Here is a 22650-nt window from a genome sequence, read left to right as displayed (position 1 = left end):
ACATCTTATAATTTTCCTGGGGACACATGCATTTTAGGTTTCGATGATTCTACCATTGTAAGAAGAGATGGAGAAGAAAACTCAACGTAGTTTTTTTTAATCTTTGCTGTTTAGATCGGCCTTTAATTACATGACTTTTATCCATCCACCCACCCACCCATCCATCCACCTATTCATTCAACAAATATAGAATATGGAGTACCAACCCTGCTCCTGACATTGTTCTAGATATGGAGGTATTGTAGTGAATGAGATAGGAAAATAAAAGTATAAATGCATAGTGCCATATATGCAACTTTCTAATACTTATTTTAAGCATGGAGCTTTTTATCAGGGAGGAAGTCACAGTGGAAACCATTGATTACATTATCCCTTTTCAGAATTGGAGGAAAACACACACCGGTGCAAACAGCTCAGGCTTTCTTTTGTTATATTTCTTCCTGATAAAGAAGTTGGTGTTAACTTCCTGAGTTTATAATCAGGTCAAAGTGTTGTTGATAGCAGCTGTCCCAAATTTCCTGTCTCCAGATCAAGTTAGGAACTAAAGTTTTCAAATCTAGTTAATTGATTTTGCAATAAATATTTTTTTCCAAAAAAGACAAGCAGTGTGTGTCTCTCTGTTTTTGAGATTCCTGGAGTAACAGGAAGAGCAAAAGAGACCTTTGATATCATCTCATCTAACATCCTTATACAGCAGAAGAGACCAAAGTCCTCAGAAGTTAAAGTGGGATGAAACCAGCACTAGAACCAGGGTCTTCCAAATTGTAGGCTGGACCTCCTCCAATTATTCCTGTATCTATTTCCACTCTGAGCAATGGGTTTTATTATATTCAAGTAAAATATCTCTGAATGATGAGTATGATAAAATCCACCATATAGTTGAAAATATTGTAAGTGAAAGAAGATGGATGTGCAAGGCCACGTATTGAATAATTCCATTTATACGAAATGTCCAGAATAGGAAAATCTGTAAAGACAGAAAGTAGATTAGTGGTTGCCAGGGGTTGAGGGGGGGAGGGGAATTTGGGACTAACTACTAACATGTACAGGGTTTCTTTATGAGGGGATAAAAATGTTCTGGAATTAGATTGTAGTGATGGTTGCACAACATAATAAATATACTAAAAACCACTCACATGTATACTTTTAAATGGTGAATTTATGTTATAAGAAGTATATCTCAATAAAAAAATGCCATTAAAAATCACCATATAAAACTTTATTTTAGAAAGCTATAAATGGGTTGATATATTTGCTGTGTTTTTTTCTGACTCATCCAAGATACTTTTTCCAGTCTTTGCCCCATGTCTCACCCAGGTTTTCGTTTATTTGCTTAAATAGTTGGTTAAAGGGAAGGGAATGCCAATTGGATGTATTTTTAAATTTACAGTACTGCTTTATTGGTCTTTCTCCTCTTTCTCCCCATCAATCACGGGAGAACTGTTACTTATGCTAGAATGTGTCTGGATGTCTGTAATGTCCAGAACGCCATGATTTTCTTAAAGTTAATTTTACAAGTCTTTAGAACAGGATCATGCAGGAAATGAATATACTATCCTCATAACTTACACATATAACTGTTCATTTTGAACAGTTTTTATAGGTCTTGTATTCTGCTAGGCAATAAAGTTTAGTTTATCTTAAGACAGAAAGGAACAAAAAATCAACCAACACTTCCATTAAAAGCCTTATGGTAACCCCACAATACTTTTGCCAAGCAATGAAGCATGAGTTCACCTTTTGCTTCTATCCCCACCTGTATTTTCGCTTCCCAAAGGCAGTCAATCCCAAGTTACTCTATAGAAGAAATATGGGAAAAGATATACCATCCTAAAACTATCAAAAGAAAGCTGGAGTGGCTATATTGATATCAGAGTAGATTTTAGAGCAAAGAATATTACCGAGGATAAAGAAGGTTATTTTATAGTTTAAGGGAGTCAATACATCAAGAGGACATAATAATCCTAAACATTTATGTATCTAATAACAAAGTTTAAAAATACATGAAGCAAAAACGATAGAACTGCAAGTAGAAACAGACAAATCTATAATTACAGTCAGAAATGTTAATATTAACCCTCTCTCAATAATTGATAGAACAAGTAGGCAGGAAATCAGTAAGGATATAGAAGTGTGGACATTGTTAACCAAATTAACATAACTGATTTTTATAGAACATTCCACCCAACAACAGCAGAATATATGTCCATTCTTTTCAAGTAGACATGGAACATTTGCCAGGACAGACCATATTCTGGGACATAAAATGAGTCTTGATAAATTTGAGAGGATGCAAGTCATACAAAATATGTTCTCTGGTCACAAGGGAATTAAATTAGAAATCAATCATGGAAATATCTCTAGAAAATCCCTAAGTGTTTGGAAACTAAATTATAGACTTCTTTAACTCATGGGCTAAGGAAGAAATCAGAGGGGAATTTAGAAAGTAGAGTGAACTGAATAAAACTGAAAACACAACATATCAAAGTTTGTGGGATGCCATTAAAGCAGTACTGGGGGAAATTTTATAGCATTACACGCCTATATAGAGAGGAAGAAAGGTCATCACTTCAGCTTCCACCTTAAGAAACTAGAAAAAAAAGAAAGCAGAAACAAGGAAATAAAAAATAGAGGAGAAATTAATGGAAAAAAACCCCAGAAGAGCAATAGAGGAAACCAATGAAACCAAAAGCTTGTTCTTTGAGGTCAATAAAATAGGCAAATTTCTAACCAGACTGATTAGGAAAAATGAGAGAGGACATAGATTACCAATATCAGGAATGAGAAGTGACATCACTTCTCATTCTATAGAATCTATAGAATACATCCTACTAAAATAACAAGGAATATCATAAACAGCTTGCACCAATACACAACTTAAATGAAATGAACAAATTCCTTGAAAGACACAAACTATCAAAGCTCAATAAAAAAAGGTAATGAAGAAATCCTCTATTACAGAAGTTGAATTTATATTTTAAAACGTTCTCAAAAAGAAAATTCCAGGTTCAGATAGCTTCACTATTGAATTCTAGAAATATTTAAGGAAGAAATAGTATCAATTCTACAAAACTCAGCCAGAAAATTGCAGATAAAGGAATACTTTTTAAGTCATTCTATGAGGCCAGTATTACTCCGATACCAAACCATACAAAAATATTATAAGAAAATTACAGACCAATATCTCTCATGAATACAGATGGAAAAAGTCTAAACAAAATTTTACCAATTCAAATCCAACAATATACACAAAAGGAAAATACATCTTGGCCAAGACACTGTCAAGCGAATGACAAGCCACACACTGGGAGAGAATATTTACTCTACGTATATCTGATAAAGGACTTGTATCCAGACCATATTGGAAAAAAAATGCCCTAAAAATCAATAATAAAAATTTTTTTAAATAGGCAGAAGATTTCAACGGATACTTCGCCAAAGAAGTTATATGGATGACAAATAAGTACATGAAAATATGTCAACATATTAATCATTAGTCCTTAGGGAATTGCAAATTAAAGTCACAGTGAAATAGTATTATACAGCTATTAAAATGGCTAAAATTTAAAAGACTGACCATACCAAGTGTTAGCAAGGATGTGAAGGACCTGGAACCCTCATACACTGCTGGTGGAAATATAAAATAGTCCAACCACTTTGGAAAAAAAATTGGTGGTTTCTTAAAAAGTTCAACATATACCCACCATATGATCCAACCATTCCACTCCTAGGTATTTACCTAAGAGAAAAGAATGCCTATTTCCATTCGAATACTTAGACATGAATGTTCAATGGCAGCTTTACTTGTAACAGCCAAGACTGTAAACAACCAAATGTCCATTATTATGTGAATGGATGAACAAATTATAGTATATCCTCACAATGAACTGCTATTCAGGAATAAAAACAAATGAGATATTGATACAACAACATGGATGATTCTCAAAATACTTACGTTGAGTGAAAGAAGCCTGACAAAATAAAATACATAATGTGTATGTACTCCATTCATAGAAAATCCTAGAAAGTGCAAACTAATCTATAGTAACAGAAAGCAAATCAGGATTTACCTGGGAATGGGAGAGGAGGACAGGAACAGGCAGAAGAAGGGATCACAAAGGGATGTAAGGAGACTTTTGAGAGTGACGGATGTGTTCACTATCTTAATTGTAGTAATAGTTTCACAGATGCATGTAGATATCTAAAATTATCAAATTGTACACGTTAAATACGTATTGTATATTGTATGTCGATTATACTTGAATAAACCTGTTTAAAGAAAGAGAAACAAAATAATTTCTACATAACGGAAAATTTTCAAAGGAAAATAAAAACTCTATGCATGAAGATATCTTTATTTCAGGGGCAATAAAAAATTGGAGCAAAATTATATGATTTAAATATCTAATGACGGAAGAATGCTTAATGGAGTATTATATTACCTCCATTAAAATTATAATTCTATCATAATGTTAATTTAAAATAGCAGAATATAAAATAATGTATGACCATTTTAACAGCTACATTGCAATAGACACACTGACAGGGGAGAAAAACGTGAGGTGGGTTTATGTCTCAATTCCATCTCTTACTAGCTGTGCATCTTAAATTCCCTAAACTTAGGTTTCTCACCTATAAAGTGGGGATAGCAATAACTTCCTGGAAAAATTGTTGTGAAAACTAAATGTGAAACTATAAAGAATACGCCTGGGACATAGTTGGCACTCAATAAAGACATCTTTCTAAAAGCTGTAAAGTGCATGTGTGTGTGTGTGTGATGCAAAGTACTTGGAAGAGGATGACAATTTCAAACAGCGCTCTTCCTCACCAGGAAGCAACCAAGCAGGAGCTGGGGGTGGGAGAGTGACATGGGAGGGTTCTAAAGTTCCATGTTACAAGTAAGAACTTTCCTGCATGTTAGAATATTTGTGTTGAACATGGACACGTTTCCAGTTTGGGGAGAAATTCAGATGACCAGGGAGACCCTTTTTAAAACCCCGTATGTCTTGCTTTCAGATGTGATCTATGATACACGACTCTCATCATAAAGAGAGACAAGTTAGGGGATAGTTTTCCACGTGACAGAAAGGATTGCTTTGCTAAAAGATTGTTGGCTAAGGACTTGGGTGATAGTTATTTTCTAAGAATGGCTCCTCCATGCAGCCACACTTTCAAAAATTTTTTTGCCTTCAGTATTTAAGGAACACACTTATTGCAAGTGTTGAGGATTCACCATGCCCCCAGATGAACACATGAAGACTTAAATGGTGCTAAACAGAGAGAAAGGTGTTTCACAGTGGAAGACTAGCAGAGCTTGGCTCCTAGTAAATCACCTTCTTGTCTACATAGTTCCTACCTGTCAGAATCGGATCATTTTAGTGACTAGCTGCAAATAACAGGCTTCTTAGAGTTTCAGATTTGAACCAGGATTTTAACTTTTGCAGATATGACTAAAGCCTACCCAGCTTTATGGCAAACTTGGGCCCAGGGTCAGGTGCACAACAGAAGGCAAGCTTGGTTGGAAAGTTCTGCTTTGCTTTTGCATTTTATTGTCGTGATTTTTCACAGTTTGTCTCATGCCACCTTGTTATTTAATTCCCACACCTTGGAGGGAAAAGTGTGTAATATTTTAATATTTATGTTACAGATACTTAACATTATGTTTCTGCGTAGAAGGTGCCAAAAGAGTCAAGCCAACCTTTATTTATAGAGGGTAGAAAATATAAATCTGTCTAAAATCTTTCATGAAATGATGGTCTTAATATTTCCAGAGTTGATTTTGGTGCCTACTCTTGGAGAGACTTAGAGAGAATTGTCAATACAAGGTGTCATTGTTTTAGGTTTCCTATCCGGGACTTGCTTCTTTCTCCAACTTCCCTCCCTTTTGGCAACTTCTCCTTGCATTCTGTCCTACATTTGGCCCTGAGTCAGTTGAAAGCTTTGCAAGTTGATTTTCCATTCCCATCTGAATTTTAGTTTAGCCACGGAACTCTTTTCCATGTGTTTTTAATCATTTGTCCATGTGTTATGAGCTTATAGGGACAATATGGTTCCCCCAAGCTGTCTGCATTGTATAAGCAGAAACTGGCAAGGTGGCCAGTGGGAGAATGGTTTTCAGACGGATGTCCCCTACACTCACTTCTGTTGGTGATACGTTACCCCCATCTTCCAAAGGGAGGAAAACAATTTACAAGCTACATAAAGTTACCTAACACACATAGAGTCCTCTGGCATGAGTTACCTTTTCTAGGAGTGTAATTATTCTCCAGGAGAGACTTGCCTGGGAACTGTGTCTGGTAGGACAAAGTTCAAAGACCTACTCTGAGACTGAGCCAAGCTGGAAAATAAAGAAAGGTTTATTCTGAGTCTTCCCAGATCCAGTGGAAATTTGATTTTAAAACAGGGTCTAAACACAGAGAATTAAGGATAAGTTCTCCAGGACAGAGAGATACCTCTTAGAAAGCAAAGCACAATAAGGACCTGTGTCAGAAGTTTCTGCCCACATTTTTGTTGGATTTGGTATGTTAAAACGAATATTCATTAACTTCCAAAGTGCCGAGCGAGGAGCCAGGAATGGGAAAGAAACAGAAAGATGCTTTAAACAAAAATCCCTGTTGTCAAAGTTGCTGACAGTGCAGTTTCCAGCAAACACAGACCCAGCCTTGGAGGAGCCTTCATTCCCTGGATAGGATGATATTTGTGCACCCAAATTAAGCCAAGTTTGAGGAAGCACTAAATGGCAGAGTAAAGAAGGGACCTGGCTTCTGGAGCCCCAAACAAATCCTGGTGTTATGAGTGAGCTGGTTTCCTTGTAAAAATCCTCTACTATCTAGAGAGCTGGCTGGATGGCAGGTCTGTTCTTGTAGCTTAAAACTTTAGGATTCTCATGGCTCTTTCTCCCACTCTGACCTCCCTTTCTTTCTCCATTTTATGTAGGACCAAATTAATGAGAAATGAGTAAAATGCTGCCGAGTTCCAATTGCTACAAGAAGGCATGGATGATTGATCCTGGGAAGAAAGATTTAAAGGAGTGCTGGAGCAAAAAGCTAGACTTCAGTGAGGTGGTATGTCAGAGGATATGAGAAAGTGGAGAATGGGTTTGGATAATTCTTCCCAAAATTTGCCTGTGAAGGCAGAAGACAACGCCGAAGTGCAGAACCTGAAACCTTTTATTAAATCGAGACATTTGAAAATGATTCAAAACAAGCAAACATTTTACAAATGCTGATGGGGGGCAGCCACTGGAGTGAAGGGAGTTTGATGATACGGGAGGAGACTACTCGTTAAAGTAGGTTGGAAAGGATGGAATTCCAAGGGCAGATTGGAAAGGAGGAGTGAATTGGTATGGTGTGATGGTCAAATGGGAGGAAACTCTTCCATTTGGGAGGAAGCTCTCCCATCTGATGGCTTTGATCTTTCTTTGTGGAAGAAGGGGTGAGGTCATTTATTGAAAATGAGGAAAGAGGCAGAACAAAGGTTTGAAATAATCAGAGAAGATTTTTAAATAATCTATATGGAAAATGAAGAGAGAGTTGACTAGAGTAATCAGAAAGATTGTTGGGCAGAATTGAGGGTTCTGTTAAGATGGGAGATAGTTAATTTGTATAGACTCAGTTTTTGCCATTTTGTCATCATCTCTGCATTCCACAGCCCAGGTGTGGCCAAGGGAAAGTGAACAGCTGGGTATTTCCAGGGGTGAAATTTTACTAAATGGGTGCAAGAAAAGGAAAAAAGAGCAAGGGAGTTGGCAATCCTGCAAAAGTTTTAAGTGATGGGCCATGAATCCAAGCCAGATAGGGAAGGAAGTGAAGACCAGACAATTCTAAATATTCACTCATACATTCCTTTATTTTTAAACAATATTTTTGAGCATCTACTACATGGAAAAAACTGTTCCAGAGCCTGAGATGGTGACTAAGAAAGACATAGCCCCTACTTTCAGGGACTTTAAAATCTAAAGTGGAGACAGATGTTAAACAAATGTTGACACAGATAATTATTTAACGACAATTGTGGTAGTGCTATTGCAAGGATAAAGCGGAAAACAGATGCTGTAGGCACAACTGAGTGAGAGAACTGATAGAACAGCATGTCACAAGAGAGTAGAATGTGAAATTCACAGTTTAGAGGTGGAGCAATTCCTGGTAATAACAGGGGTCAGAATGTGATGGGGATGGGGAGACCAGTTGGAGCGGGGTCATCAGATTTCTATCAGGGGTTTGAATGGGACATCATGTAATACTGATGGCATGTTATTGGTCAGACGCATCCATGTGGACGCTGAAGTCACCCAGGGTAATAGGATGAGGAGTAAAAACAAAAAAGGCAATGAGCCAGGTAAGGAAGACAGGGCAGCTGGTATTGTCCCTGGCAAGGCTTATGGACGTGAAGTTAAATACCTGAGATCATGTATTTTACAAGCTGTAAGGCAGAGCCAGGAATCGGATAAAGTTTTTCTGGCTTCAAGTCCAGAGTTACTTCCAGTTACATTACTCTCTCTGAGAGCAGCTTTCTGCAGAATGAAAAATGATCAAGGTAAACTTTAAGGATGGAAAAGAAGAAGCACGACACAGGTTTAGCACCAGTGAAGGCATCCTGGGCTGGCCATACATAGAGGCTGTGGGCAGTGGGGGATGGATGGATGGCAGGGCACATGGAGAAGTCACCTCAGCCGCCTTGGCCTACTTCTCAGATTGGCAGGAGCCCCCTCTGCAATCTTGATAAGAAGTTCATTAGTCACATTTAGGTATTATCCGTGACTTGTACACTGTAATAGACACATCCTCAGTTGCAAAAAATAAAATGCTTCTCCATAGTGTGGGAGTGTTTCGGACAGAGAACAATGAGAACACTGACACTGTGAACAGAATAATCTGACCTTAAAAGGGAATTCAGGGATCAGTGCCTAAAAGCGGAAATGGGGAATTTTTGTGGCATGCTATGCCATTTAATCTTTGTCCTTCTCTATTGGCTACACATTTTGTTCTCTTCAAGGGATGAATTGGTCTGTTGGGCCGCCATAACAAAGGACCACAGACAGGGGGGCTTAAACAATAGAAATTTATTTTCTCACAGTCCTGGAGGCTGGAAGTCCAAGATCAAGACGTTGGTAAGATTGTTTCCTTCTGAGGGCTCTTTCCTTGGCTTGTAGACTGCTGTCTTCTCCTTGTGTCTTCACACGGTGTTTCCTCTGTGTGTGTCTTTGTCTTAATCTCCTTTTCTTGTGAAGACATCGGTTTTCTTGGATTAGGACCTACCCTAACGGCCTCATTTTAACTTAATTACCTCTTTAAAGGCCCTATCTTCAAATACAGTCACATTCCGAGGTACCGAGGATTAAGACTTCAACATACGGATTTTGGGGGTCACAATTTGGCCCACAACAGGTGACAACTTAAAAAGATTGACCACAAAGAAGTTGATTCCAGCGATTGCCTCCATGGCAGGACAGGAGGACTGGGAGGTAAGAGGAAGATTTGTCTTTCATTGCACAACTTTTTGTGTTATTTGAATTTTGTTCTTACCTATATTTATTACCTAATCAAAAATAAAAGAAAATTATCACACATCTATTGCACTTCCTTGCACTCAACAAATATTTATTGAATAAAATTAGCAGAAACACAATGTAGCAGTGCACAGTGCCTTTGGGATTTGGATCTACTGGAAAGTCTCTGATTAGTACAGGAATGGTGCTGCCTAGGTTTTCTTTGTGTAACTTATGTTGAATAAACCAGACTCTCCTTACAGACTGCAAACTCCACTGGGCCTGGACCCTCACCATTTTACTCCCAGGACCTAGCACAGAGTTGGCACTCAAATACATGCTGTGTGGATGAATGCATCAATGAGTCCAATAAGTGAGCAGCTTTGGGGAGTGAGGTCCTTCCTCATGTGCTCTTTCCACAGAAAGTGGCAGGGAGGGGAGTGCAGTGGGGGGAGAGTTCTACACTTTGAATAATTTACCAAACTGAATCATGTTAAAAGGTTTAGGTGGAAACCACTTACCCTAACTTGCCCTCTTTCCTGTCCTTTGGAAAAGAAAAGAACGATTCTGCCTTGTTTTGTTTGTTTGCTTGTTTTAAATAATCTAAACTCCCATAACACTATTGCTATTCCATATTTTGAAGAGAGAGGTAGTTGTGAGGCAATGGATGTGCCCTAAACAGATTCCTTCCACAAATTTATCAACCCACTCCCTTTTCTGTCTTTAAGTTTAACTCCAGTGCCCACCTCCTACCCCAACACTGCCTCTCACCTTTTGTGGGTTTAGATCCAGGGTTTTCAGGAAAGATCTTAGCCTCTCTGTTTTCCCTCAGAGCACACGAGACCGCTCTTTAGCTCCCTTCTGAGATTCATAAGAGGGACAGAAGACGTAGCTGTTACTGTCCTCTCACAGCACACTGGGAGCTCTATCTGGTCTTGAGGACATCTTAGTGCCTAGGAAAACCAGGTCAGGTTGAAATCAGAGAGTTCAGGTCGTGCTGAGACTGAATTGTAAATTGGAATGAATTATGAGATTGGCCCCTCTGGCTCTCACAAAGGCCTGACGTTGTCCCAGGAAGTGGACTTAGCAGGCTTGGGGTCATGTAGGCTCAGGCCTGCCTTTCACTGTGGCATTTGGTACTAAGGACACCAACAATTTGTGGGGCTCTCTCCATACACAGGCTTCCTGCTGTGACTGGAGGCCCTCTCCACACCCAGCTCCATTTGGCTTCATTCACACTGAGAGGTAACTAGATGCCTGTATCACCAGAGACCCAAGAGGCAGCATGCTTTTGCTGAAAGCTCCAAAATGTTTGTCTATGTTCTTAAAAGTAAATAGAGCGTATCATATACATAGCTTTAGGCTTGATGAAAGGACACAGTGGTGAAAGGCGAACGTCATCTGCCCTTAGCTGTAAAAGCCATACTTAGGGACCATAGTTCTCATCACAGAAGGCTTTATTTTGCTATATTTACCCTTCAAGATATTTGCACATTTTCTCAACAGGAATGACAGAACAGCAAAAGGAAATTCTCCACGAGTAGTTTTTAAATGACATTTATAAACAGCAAAATTAGGATCAGAAGAAGAGGAGTTTAGGACTAAAAAAAAGTTACAAATGAATAAGTGACATCCCTACAGCTAATATAATAAAGTTATGAAATGTATGATTCCACTAGACGATGCAACCTGCTTGAGGGCAGGAGCCAAGTTCGTATCATTTTCTATCATCTTCTAGATCTAGCATGGCCTCCAAAGTGAGTCTGCTACAAATTTTAATTCAACAGAAATTATTTGAATTGCATCCTATGTTCAGAGACGAGCAACCTGAGACCCCGCCTGGAATCCTTGGAATAGTCTTCCCTTTGGGGAAATGCTAGATACTCTCATCCATGGCAATGGAACTTCAGGCACTAAATGTGGAGTTTAAAAAGGATCAGGAAATATATCAGAGCTGGGTCCATACTATATTTATAATCAAGGGGCAGAGTGGTCAGCTCTGGAAAGCCTATTGCCTTGGGTGGCCGAGGGGAATTAAGAAATTCCAACAGCAGGCAATTAAAACAATATGGAAAATAGTAATGCTCATTTAGTATGAATCAGCTCTACTGTCATTAATAGTAGCACAGGTTCTATGGCTATTTGGTTCAAGTAAAATATATCTCTTTTGATAGAATTCTGAAAAAGTGGTGCATTATAAAATAGTGCATTATTGTAGGTAAAGGAACTCACTTGAGGTTTTATCTCACAGAAATCAGACATGACGATTAAAAAGAACACAAGTGTCTGGAAAAAAGATTCTAATGGGTCACTTCTTGGGAAGAAAGCTTAATCAGTACTGAAAAAAAAAAGAGGACATGTTCCAGGATTATGTATGTTACTGAAAGCAAGGAATAGGGTGATTAAGTTGAAAGAGGAGAAATATAAGCAAGTATTGGATCGATTCCCAATGAAAATACTGTTCAAATGGTGTGGAAAGTCGATTGGTCTCAATTCTGGAGTTTCAGTTTTCTAATGTGTTTCTTTCTTTTTTTCTTTCTTTTTTTTTTGCTGAGGAAGACTGGCCCTGAGCTAACATGCATGCCCATCTACCTCTATTTTATGTGGGATGCCTGCCACAGCATGGCTTGACAGGTAGTGCATAGATCTGCACCCAGGATCTGAACCTGCAAATCCCAGGCCATTGAAGCAGAACGTGCCAACTTAACCACTGCACCACTGGGCTGGCCCTTAGATGTGTTTCTTTCTCATATCCTTGCCTGATTTATGACGTGGGCTCGGTGAGCTGAGGAGTCGAAAGAAAGATTTCTTGAACTCTCAAGGTCTGGTAGTAGCGCTCCTTTATTCAGAGAATAGCATGGGGGCAGGACCCACGGGCAGTGAAGAGCTGCAATGTGTTGAGGGTTAGGGCTAAATTTATAAGGCATGAGTATGTGACTTATTTTTACTAGACAAAGGAAAGATCACGTGCAAAAGTCATTAAAATGGTATCAGTGCAGGTGGGGTCTGGTTATTGCGTGGTCTTACAACTTTAGATACGAATCAAGTCAGGATGTCCTGTGCTTCCCAGAGGATGATACAGATCAGCATGTAAGCCAGACGCCTTGGGCTTCTCTCCCTGGGGCTGCCTTGATCCACATCAATTTATAACATTTTTGAATGAGAGTCACCTAACAAGTTTTCCTTTGATCCTGAAGAAATATGTTTGTCTCCATCTTTATTTAACCTCGTCATCAGTTGCTACAGAATAAAAAAGATGGTGTGGATTCTCTGAGGTAAAGAATTGACCAGCCAGCTTCATGCCCAGAGCTATCAAATCTGGTTCTTAGAATCCACGTTCTCAAGTCTGGCTCTTTGTTTAGAGAAAGGAAAAAAATCAATAGGGCGGCTTGAGGGAGACAGTTCCCCATCCTCACTGAAGACTGATGAGCTGACTATTACTTAGGATCCTGTTGAGAAATTTGTGAACAATTGAAAGAGTTTATCTGATGACCCACCAGTTGTGAAATTTAGCACCAAGTATTTGATTCTTAAGGTGAGGGGATTAACTTGCGAATTGTGAGTTTCCATGTGTGGAGAAGGAGGATATATTCCCTTTACTCTGTTACAATACAAAAATCTACAACCCCAACCACATCTAAGTAAATGGAGAGTCCTCTGCTCACCAAAGTTAACATCCTTCTATTTCTTCCTTTCCCTTCCACACAATTTTGATATACTTCTTTGACCACTCCTGTGAGTGTGTTTTGTGTGTGTGTGTGTGTGAGTGTGTGTGAGAAGAGCCTAAAGACCTGGGATTTTGCTAAATATATGCCTCTAGTTTTGTCTGACACACTTCTCTCATAAAAACACATCTCATCTATTCTATCCCAGCACAAAGCAGATGCACCGCAAATGTTAGCTGACTCTGGTCCTTCTTCTAAGAGCAGTGATGGGAAATCCCGGCAAAGAATGTGTTGTTTTTGCTAATACTGCTCTTTCAGTCTCAGACAATAAAGTGTCAGCTAATTACCCCCTGGGTCCCAGGCTTTCACTGGGGCCTTCTAAAATACACAAAACCAAAGTGAAGGCAGGACACCATTAGCACTACATAATCCAAGCAAACAATAAATGTGTTTACCCTGCCTGGCTACTGACCACCTGCCTTCCCATCCCACAAGGCAGGTATCTATATATAGGATCTCCTTGTTCATAGTCCTGCAGAGAGTGAGCCTCCTTTTTGCGCCTTGCCATCTGTGAATCTCAAAGAAGTGTGGGCCCCCGACAGCATGCATCTCCTCTTACTTCAGCTGCTGGTGCTCCTGCCTCTAGGGAAGGCTGCACGGCACTGGGCTGGCCGCCAGAGTCCGAGGTCTGCTTCTCTCGTGCTCCTAGAAAGGAATCGCAGAGAGCTCCCCGTGGGCAACCACGAGGAAGCAGAGGAAAAGCCAGATCTGTTTGTTGCAGTGCCACACCTGATAGGTGCCAGCACTGCAGGGGAAGGCCAGAGGCAGAGAGAGAAGATGCTCTCCAGGTTTGGAAGGTTCTGGAAGAAACCTGAGAAAGAAGTGCACCCACCTCATGACTTGATCAGTGAGAACTTCCCACCTGGGCTGCATGCCCCCACTCAGCCAAAGGATGGGATGCAAGTGAAGAAGTCTCCTCTTCGGGAAGAAGCCAAAAAATTCTGGCACCACTTCATGTTCAGAATGAGTCCGGCTTCTCAGGGGATCATCTTGCCCATCAAAAGCCATGAAGTGCATCAGGAGACCTGTAGAACAGTGCCCTTCAGCCAGGTATGTGTTCTTGGGGGAGAGGGAACCAGGGTTTGCAGGAAGGGGATGGAGAGCTGAGGTAGGTGGAGAGTAGGAGAAGAAGCTGCCAGAAGCCTAACTCTCAGATTTGGTCCTCTGGCACTCATCATAGGATTTGGCAAAACATACCAAATTGCCTTCTAAACTTTCCATTGACTCTTGGTATTGTGGAAATGCTGCAAAAATAGTATGATGGTACCGCCAATATTGTAATCATTCATATTTATGACACAGAGCTTGGTTTTATGGGGATTTCTTGACTTATTTTTATGTTAGGGGTGGTCTATCCAGAGAGATGAGTAAGACTGTACCTTCATTGAGGAAACTGGGAATTTACAGCAATTGCCAGAACTTCTCTTTAGCTCTATCTCTACACTTTACTAGGATAAGGATGAGTAAGTCGACTCCATCTGTAGAGAAGTTGGAATAATTGGACCCCTCCCCAAACACTCCCGTACAACTGCATGGTGGTCTTAACCCCTGTATTTCATTCCTAACTACTTCAAAGTTCTATCAAATATGTTGACATTGTCAGGCAGAAGTTGCCATATCATTTCTAGTATTACAACAGCAAAAGTGATTTGATTCAACTTACTTTCTCATAAACTTCCAAAAAATAATCTCAGTGCAAAATCACCTTTCCTCTCGTTAGAAATGCCTGTCTCCTAACTCATGTCGCACTGGCTGATTTGTGGTTATTGTGATTGATCCTACACTGTTAACACGAAGGGGCACTCCATATCTGCTTCCCCCAGTCAGTCCTGGCAACCCCCACATTCCAAATCTTAAATTAAAATTGAGAAATTGCATCAGGCCCTTAAACATGAAGATACTCAACCAAAAGCAACACAGGGTAGAGTAAAATTTTACAGTCCAATAAGGCTGCCCAATTAAGCAGGCAGTATTATAAAGTAATTGACTGTGCAGGGCAGTTAAGTATTCTGCCTGAAAAGGCAAGGATGTGTAACAATGACGAGTCAAATATCAAACAAGAATGACTGCTTTGTTGGCCGTATGCAATTAGAAAATTGCTCCTAAGAATCATGCAATCAAATTTCCTTTGAAACTCTTATTTTGAATTCTATTGCTAATTAAATTAAATGTAAGGTGTTTGACTCATATATTTTGAAGTGCACTTGGAGCTAGGTGTATAGGGTTATGGGAGAGGCAAAAGTGATATAATGCATAAGGATCCGCAGGCATATGTGTTGCAACCTTGTTTCATGCAGCTTCCTAAATCTGAATGTATGATAGGCCCTGAGACGTAGGATAGAATTAAACTCTTGATGTTCTGATCTATTCTCTGAGCAACTGAACAAACACGTATTGAGAATCTATTATGCACAATGATCTGTAAGGAATACAAAGATATGGCACATTACTTATATAAGAAGCTAGCCATTCGAATTTTTTCATCTGGTAACATCCAACTAGATAAGATTTCTGGTCACTCTGTGCCCCTGTAGATACCATTACTTAGATATTGCAAAATATCCAAAATTGAAAAGGTTTTGAAATTTTAGTCTAAATTATCCTCAGACTTACAGTCTATAGCTTTTGCATCATATGTGTTAATGAAATGACTCAAGATAATTTAATGGAGATGTGCTTGCCTTTTAGACTATCAGCCATGAAGACTGTGAGAAAGTAGTTGTACAGAACAACCTTTGCTTTGGGAAGTGTGCGTCTGTTCATTCTCCTGGAGCTGCGCAGCACCCCCATACCTTCTGCTTCCACTGCTTGCCTGCCAAGTTCACCACGATGCACTTGCAGCTGAACTGCACTGGCCTTGCCCCCGTGGTCAAGGTGGTGATGCTGGTGGAGGAGTGCCAGTGCAAGGTGAAGATGGAGCACGAGCATGGATACCTCCTACAGGCAGGCTCCCGGGCAGAATTTCATGCCCAGGATCCCTTTATCCCAGGATTTTCAACTTAAAAAGCTATCCCACTGTTACTTTTGAAAAGCAAAACCACAATGGCAAAGTTGCTGATTATTCAGTCTGGAAACATTTAGTGGGTCCATAATATTTTAAGGGAAGGTGATTTAAAAAGTAGTAAGATAGAACAATTTAGAGGAAATGGTATTCATCCAATTATCAGTACACATTTGGGATCTAGTCTTGGCTCTGCCACTAACTGGCCATAGGATGCTAACAAGTTAACAAGTAGAAAAGTTTTCTCCACCTAAACTTTTTCTCCTATAAATGAGGGACTTGAACTAGTTGATTGCTAAAGTCCTTTCCACTACTAATATTCCATGATCTATTGTCTCCAAGTTTTGGTAAAAGCCATCTGAAGAAGCAAAAGAAATAAACTAGGCCATAAGATTGGGCTTTTTTTAATAGCTTGTCAAAGCATCAGGAAAAAAGGACAGGGGGCGTATTCTTAGAAAGGATTCCTCATACTTGTAGCTGCCTTTGCATGTCAGGCAGTAGCTTCATAGATGTAAGGAGTAAGTTGTTTGGTTACCTCCTTACTTTTGATACTCTTCGTATAAAGTTCATAATGTTGGGTCTTCGGCTTTGAAGAAGGAACATTGACGTTACTTTTAGTGGTTTACAGAGGGACCAGGAACAATCATCTGTGGCTAAAAAAGTACCTGTATTATGGTCAAGGAAAAGGCCATGATCCTTTCCTGGGTTAAAGGTCAACCAGAGATGCTAACAAAAGTGACCAAGGAATGCCAGTAGATGTCAAATTAAATAAAATGCAAAGGATTTAACATTGAAACAATTTACAGTGAAATCCTTTATCCACACGCATTTTGGATTAGGTAGCAAGTATGGGTTCTGCGTTTGGAGGACCGTTTTTTACTACTATGTAAAAACCTGGTATTACAAATTTTATTCTTCAAATGCTGCAATTGCGAGTCCTGAAGATATTCTGAATACGTTAATGTATTAAATTTTAGTGTATGAAACATTCTGGGAAATGTCATGGCATTCAATTGTCTTATATTTTTTCCTTATTTATTTTGTCTGTCTCATAATTGAAAGGCACTATGTGGAGGTCACCTAGCTAGTAGCATTTCTGAAATGGCTTCAGAGGCTAATGACAATGGCCCAAGTGTTTCTTCTGACACTTCAAACAGCTTTCTGTTAAGGTCATTTAATCACTATCTTTCCGTGATTACATTTCTCCTGTCTGTACTCATTTGTATGCATACATTGTGCAGAACTGGTTTTCCCTAGCCATATTTCTTTTTCTATAATCATTCTTTAAAAATTCGTCTTTAAAAATTATTTTATTTGGATCTCTTTACTTTCAGTATACACAAAAAAAGCATTTCCCAGAATAATGATTATTTTTTTTAAAAAAAGACATCAATATTTTTAAATTCTATTCCTCTTTAATCACACCATCTAACCTGGTGTTCCAAAGAAGCGAATGCATTTATATTTAGTGTATGTTCTATCACACATCAATGTAATAGAATATGTGATACACAGATACACACGTGGCATTTACTTCAGAATATATTATACCCTTTGGTGGTCAAAGACAACCTCATTGGCCAAAATATGGTCATAAGGATAAAACTGTTAGGTATTAATGATATCCCAGCTGGTCAATATATTTTGGTGCCAAAAGCTATTGAGCAGCTGTCTAGTTTGCAATTGCTTAACCCTGATTATGTAAACCTGTCTCTGCCAATTGGACTATCCTTTTCTTCATTCCACACTTGCAAATCGCTTTTATCTATCCTGCAAATGGACTTGCAAGCCCAAGCCCCAAATAATTACCAGTTTTATTCAAACTCTGGTCTGCCCTTTTCACACATGTGAATTTGAGATGAGATAGCTGACAGCAGAATCAGAGCTTACATTCATAGAGTGATAGCATGAACCTCACAAAATTGTCCATAGTCAATCAATTTTACTCACAAAAAAAGAAATTTTCAGTGGTTCAACATAATACATGGGAGCATAAGAAACCAAGAGGAAACACAAAAGTATCCAATCTATTAAGTGCCAGATACTGTGCCGTGTCTTTTATACAAATTGTACAATTTATGTACTACATAAATGCATAAATTATACAATCCCTTTGAAATACACATGAGGTAGGTAAATACTCTATTTTATAGGTGAAGAAAATAAGCTTTAAAAAGTTTAAGCAATTTACCTAAGGTCATTTGGAGTGTATTTTTTCTTTGTATTAAAATATTTGCTCATTCATTGTCCATCCATTTAGATTTAACTCTTCTGGGTCTCTTGCCTATAGGCTTCAAAGCTGTTTTCTTTTTACTTCTTATCTAGTGCTCAGATTTGAAGGACATTGACGTTATCTCTCTTTTTGTTTGTTTTGTGGAAGATTAGCCCTAAGCTAACTGCTGCCAATCCTCCTCTTTTTGCTGAGGAAGGCTGGCCCTGAGCTAACATCCGTGCCCATCTTCCTCTACTTTATACGTGGGATGCCTACTACAGCATAGCTTGCCAAGTGGTGCCATGTCCGCACCCAGGATCCGAACCAGCGTACCCTGGGCAGCCGAAGCAGAACGTGTGCACTTAACTGCTGCGCTACCAGGCTGGCCCTGATGTTATCTCTTGAAAGAGAGATCATCACCAGGTCAAGTTCAGTCAAGCATGCCCTGACTTTAGAGGTGGTCACGGCAGCCGCCTCATCGGTCTTGGTCTCATTTTCCTTCTGCATAAAATAAAGTAGATAATAATTACATCAAAATTATTGTGATGATCAAGTGTAGGTAACAGTACATTGGAGAGCTTTAGGTCTTGTAAAACTGCAAGGGGTTAATTCACTCTTGTCCATTCAGAATTTCTTTTTTTTCTTTGTTTTGAGAAATTTAAAAGACACAGAAAAGTGCAAAGAATAATATAACAGACACTTAAATTCTCATCATCAAAATATTTAACATTTTGTCATCTTGTGCTTTTCATCTATTTTTTTTAAAGGAAATCACCATTTCACACATAAGTAATGTCCCCTCTAACCACCATGCTGAGTCCCATCCCCCAAGCCCCGACCCTTCACTACCCACCCTACCCCCAAAGATTCTTGTTTATTCTTCCAATACTCTTTTAGATTTTTGCAAAGGTACATGCACATCCGTCAATAATACAGAGTATTACTTTTGCGTACGTGTTCCTTTATTCAACAGGTATACATTTGTCCACCAACTATGTGCAAAATACAGCTCTAGGTGCTGTGACTATGGCAAGGAAACTAGTCAGACAAGATCCCTGGTCCTAGAGAACTTACATTCTAGTGGGGAGAGTCAAGCAACTTGAAAATCGATCAGCTGAAAAGCAAAAATACCAGGTGTCTATACGTGGTATGCAAAGAATTAAAGTAGAGAAGAGTGTTCGAGACTAGTTACCCTAGATTGGGTAGTCTCTGAAAGGGGGACATTAAAGCTGTGAGTTTTTAATTACATGCATGGCATTCGATATGAATTGTTCTAAGTTCTTTTCTTCTCCACACAGGATTCTGGCTTCTTTTTACAACAGTTTTTAGAGGTCTTTTTTCTATATATTTTATCTTTATTCTAGAAATTTGGCAGTAAGTATTCCCTACAGAGAGTGATTAACTTAGCTTTGCTAACTTATTTTTTCAATGTACATAGTCTCTTTAACATGTCAATTTAATTCCTAATTGAGAATGTCATGTGTTCTCTGAATTTTTACAGAGAATTTATTCTATGCAAGACACTGTGTTGAGAACACTGGAATAATCAAAGATAGATAAGACTCATTTCTCACCACCCTGGAGCTTATAATATAGTAAAAGAGTTAATGCATGTAAATTATAAAGCAATAATAATAGTAATAATAATAAAAGCTACCAATTATTGAGCCCTTACTATGTGTTCAAGTGCTTTATAGTCCTCATCTCCTAGAAGTAGACATTTTATACCCATTTTTTCGACAAGGAGAGTGAAAGTCATAGTGGTTCATTCATTCAGTCCACAAATATTTATGATTCTCTGTGATGAGCCTGGTCACTGCGCTGGACACAAACAATATAAATAAATGAATATATGATTATCTGAATTTAATTCCTGACTTTAAGAAGCTTACAGTCCAGGAACAAGTAACTAAATGTATTTGCTTCTGTAAAGCTAGAACGATGACCCCAACCCCAAACTCAAACCCCACTTTCCCAGTGAACCCTTCCTTAACCCAAGGCAAAGTCAGGTTCACCTCTCACATGATTTCATGGCTCTGTGGCCTTCACTTCAGAGCACACACCTCAGTTTATAATTATACCTTTATTGGTGTCACCATTAGTCAGATCATAAGCTCCGGGAGAACAGGGATCATGTTGGATTTCTTTTCCTGTTGTAATCAATGCCTATGAAAGTGCCCAGCATGCAGGAGCTACTCAAGAAAAATTTTTTATTTTCATAAAAGAAATAATATTGATAGATATCATATGCTGAAAGTGTATCATGCGTCAGGCTCTGTGCCAAGCACTTTGTGTATATCATCTCATTTAACCCTCACAAGACCATGTGAGGAAGGGAGTATCGTGTTATTTTATAGATGAGGATGCTGAGGCTCATATAAATTAAATAGCCTTCCCAAAGTATCACTGCTGGGAGTAGCAGAGGCTGAATGACTCCAAAGTCCCAGATCTTTCATACTATGCCACGTTGCCTCAAGATAGCAAAGAAAGAAATATATATATTTATATAAGCATCATATATATATATATCCATATCCATATCCATCCATATATATCCATACGTAGTCAGAGTTAAACACCTGATTCATTCACTTGTCTATTCCCGCTCTGATTCCTAAAGCCCATTATCCATGCCTGTCTTAAGGCAATTATATCCATGAGAATGCTTTCAACTCAAGTACCAGAAAACACAACTCAGAATATATTAAATTATAAAGGGATATATTATTTCACTAACAAGAAGTCTGGAGGACAACTGGTTCCCTGGTTGGTCAAGTCATTTCCACCATTCCATCAAGGATTCAGGTTCCTTCCTTCTTTCTGATCTGTCGCTTTCAGTGGGTCTTCCACTAGCTAAAACTCCCCTCAGTCACAACATGGCTGCTGGAGTTCCAGACATCATGTTTCACTGTTCACACACTGACGTCTATAGTAGAAAAAAGTTATCCTCTCTCACTTGTGTACCTTTTAAAGTGCTGAATAAAATCAGTTCCATTGGGGATAAACGATGGAACAAAATCTTTGCTCTGACAGCAAGAAATAAAGAGAAAATGGCTGTTGAGTAGGCAAGCAACAGTATCTGCCACAGCCATGGCTACTTTTTAACTTTTATAATTTATTTACCTATCTTATCTTTCTTTCTAGATTGTAAAGTCTTTAACAGCAAGCCCTGTATATTATACATCTTTGATACCCCTCTGTTTCTAATATAATATTTTATGCTTTATATATTATATTATTTAATACATGAATATATTATTTCTATAGTATAATATTTATATTTTAATATGTATATATTTGCATATATACATAAATATAAACATATACATAAAATGTATAATTTTAATGTTTTATAAGGGATAAGTGTTCAAATGTATGTAAGCTAAATGAATGAATTTTGGGAGCCGTTCTTGGAAGGATAGATAGTACTCATAGTGTGGGGAGTTTTGAATGGCAGCCAACAGGTTTTAAGAACATATTTGGCAGGCAATAGGGAGTTTTTGAAGGTTTTTTCTCAGATTAGGGTGGTAGGGGTTTACAACAGTAGCTTCAGAGGAGCTCATGAACCCCCTGAAATGTGTGCAAATGTTGTAGGGATGAGCATACTTCAGGGGAGAAGGTCCAGAATTTTCCTGAGCTTCTCAAAGATTTCCATGAGCCAAAAATCTTTATCGTGGGTATGATAAATTGGAATGGAGAGAAAGCTGGAGGCGAGAAGAGCTGGAAGAAACCTTGGAAATCAGGTGCACAAACCTCTTCTGACTGGAACTCAGGAAAGTCAAGTTTCCATTTTAGGAACAGAGAATGAATTCTAAATACACATGAGTGGGTCTTCTTCACCTTGTTTAATCTAATGCTCACATTCAGGAGCTTGCAGTGGTGAAACAGGTGAGTAATAATACCCTGAGCGAAGGAATGGACTTTCCTGTACTACTAGTTTTCCAGATCCAGGCCCCACTTACTCACCCACACTTCCGGGAGAGAGCTCAGATGTTCATCTTGTTGTTTGCCTCCCTCTGATTCTGTTTTATTCCTCCTCCTTTCCTCCCAAAGAAACAATCACCAGTGACTACCTGTGGGTGGGGACTCGGGTTAATGTTTTTCAAGGAAATCATCACAACTGCCTCTTGTCTACCAGCTAAGGAAAACACACCTCTTTATGTCCAATATACAAGGAACAAGAATTTCCAGTAAGCGCTTCTTTATGTCACAATTCGGTAACTAA

General features: G+C 38.8%; 1 protein-coding gene and 1 long non-coding RNA gene across 8 annotated transcripts; one reads left to right on the top strand and one right to left on the bottom strand.

Annotated features, from left to right (window-relative positions):
- Positions 1-81: 81 nt before the first annotated feature.
- Positions 82-22489, bottom strand: LOC139078754 (uncharacterized). The gene is made up of 4 exons (XR_011531800.1): positions 22392-22489; positions 14045-14237; positions 4071-4201; positions 82-967 (listed from the first exon to the last, which is right to left on the bottom strand). It is a non-coding gene; the product is annotated as an uncharacterized lncRNA (long non-coding RNA).
- Positions 8914-18299, top strand: CER1 (cerberus 1, DAN family BMP antagonist). Of its 7 annotated transcripts, none has more exons than XM_070590750.1 (5): positions 8946-9109; positions 9296-9463; positions 12047-12121; positions 13683-14262; positions 15901-18299. In XM_070590750.1, the coding sequence occupies exons 3-5, from the start codon at positions 12096-12098 to the stop codon at positions 16213-16215; spliced, it is 921 nt and encodes a 306-aa protein (XP_070446851.1). In that variant the 5' UTR covers positions 8946-9109; positions 9296-9463; positions 12047-12095; the 3' UTR covers positions 16216-18299. The 7 variants fall into 7 exon arrangements, with proteins under 7 accessions (XP_070446854.1, XP_008542393.2, XP_070446851.1 ...); XM_070590751.1 differs by having other exon boundaries at positions 12047-12309; XM_070590753.1 differs by lacking the exon at positions 12047-12121 and having other exon boundaries at positions 8914-9109.
- Positions 22490-22650: the final 161 nt, after the last annotated feature.

Source organism: Equus przewalskii, chromosome 22, assembly GCF_037783145.1.
Source record: "Equus przewalskii isolate Varuska chromosome 22, EquPr2, whole genome shotgun sequence".
Taxonomy (NCBI): domain Eukaryota; kingdom Metazoa; phylum Chordata; class Mammalia; order Perissodactyla; family Equidae; genus Equus; species Equus przewalskii.
Note: the sequence above shows the minus strand (reverse complement) of the source record. Positions and strands in the feature narration are given on the sequence as shown.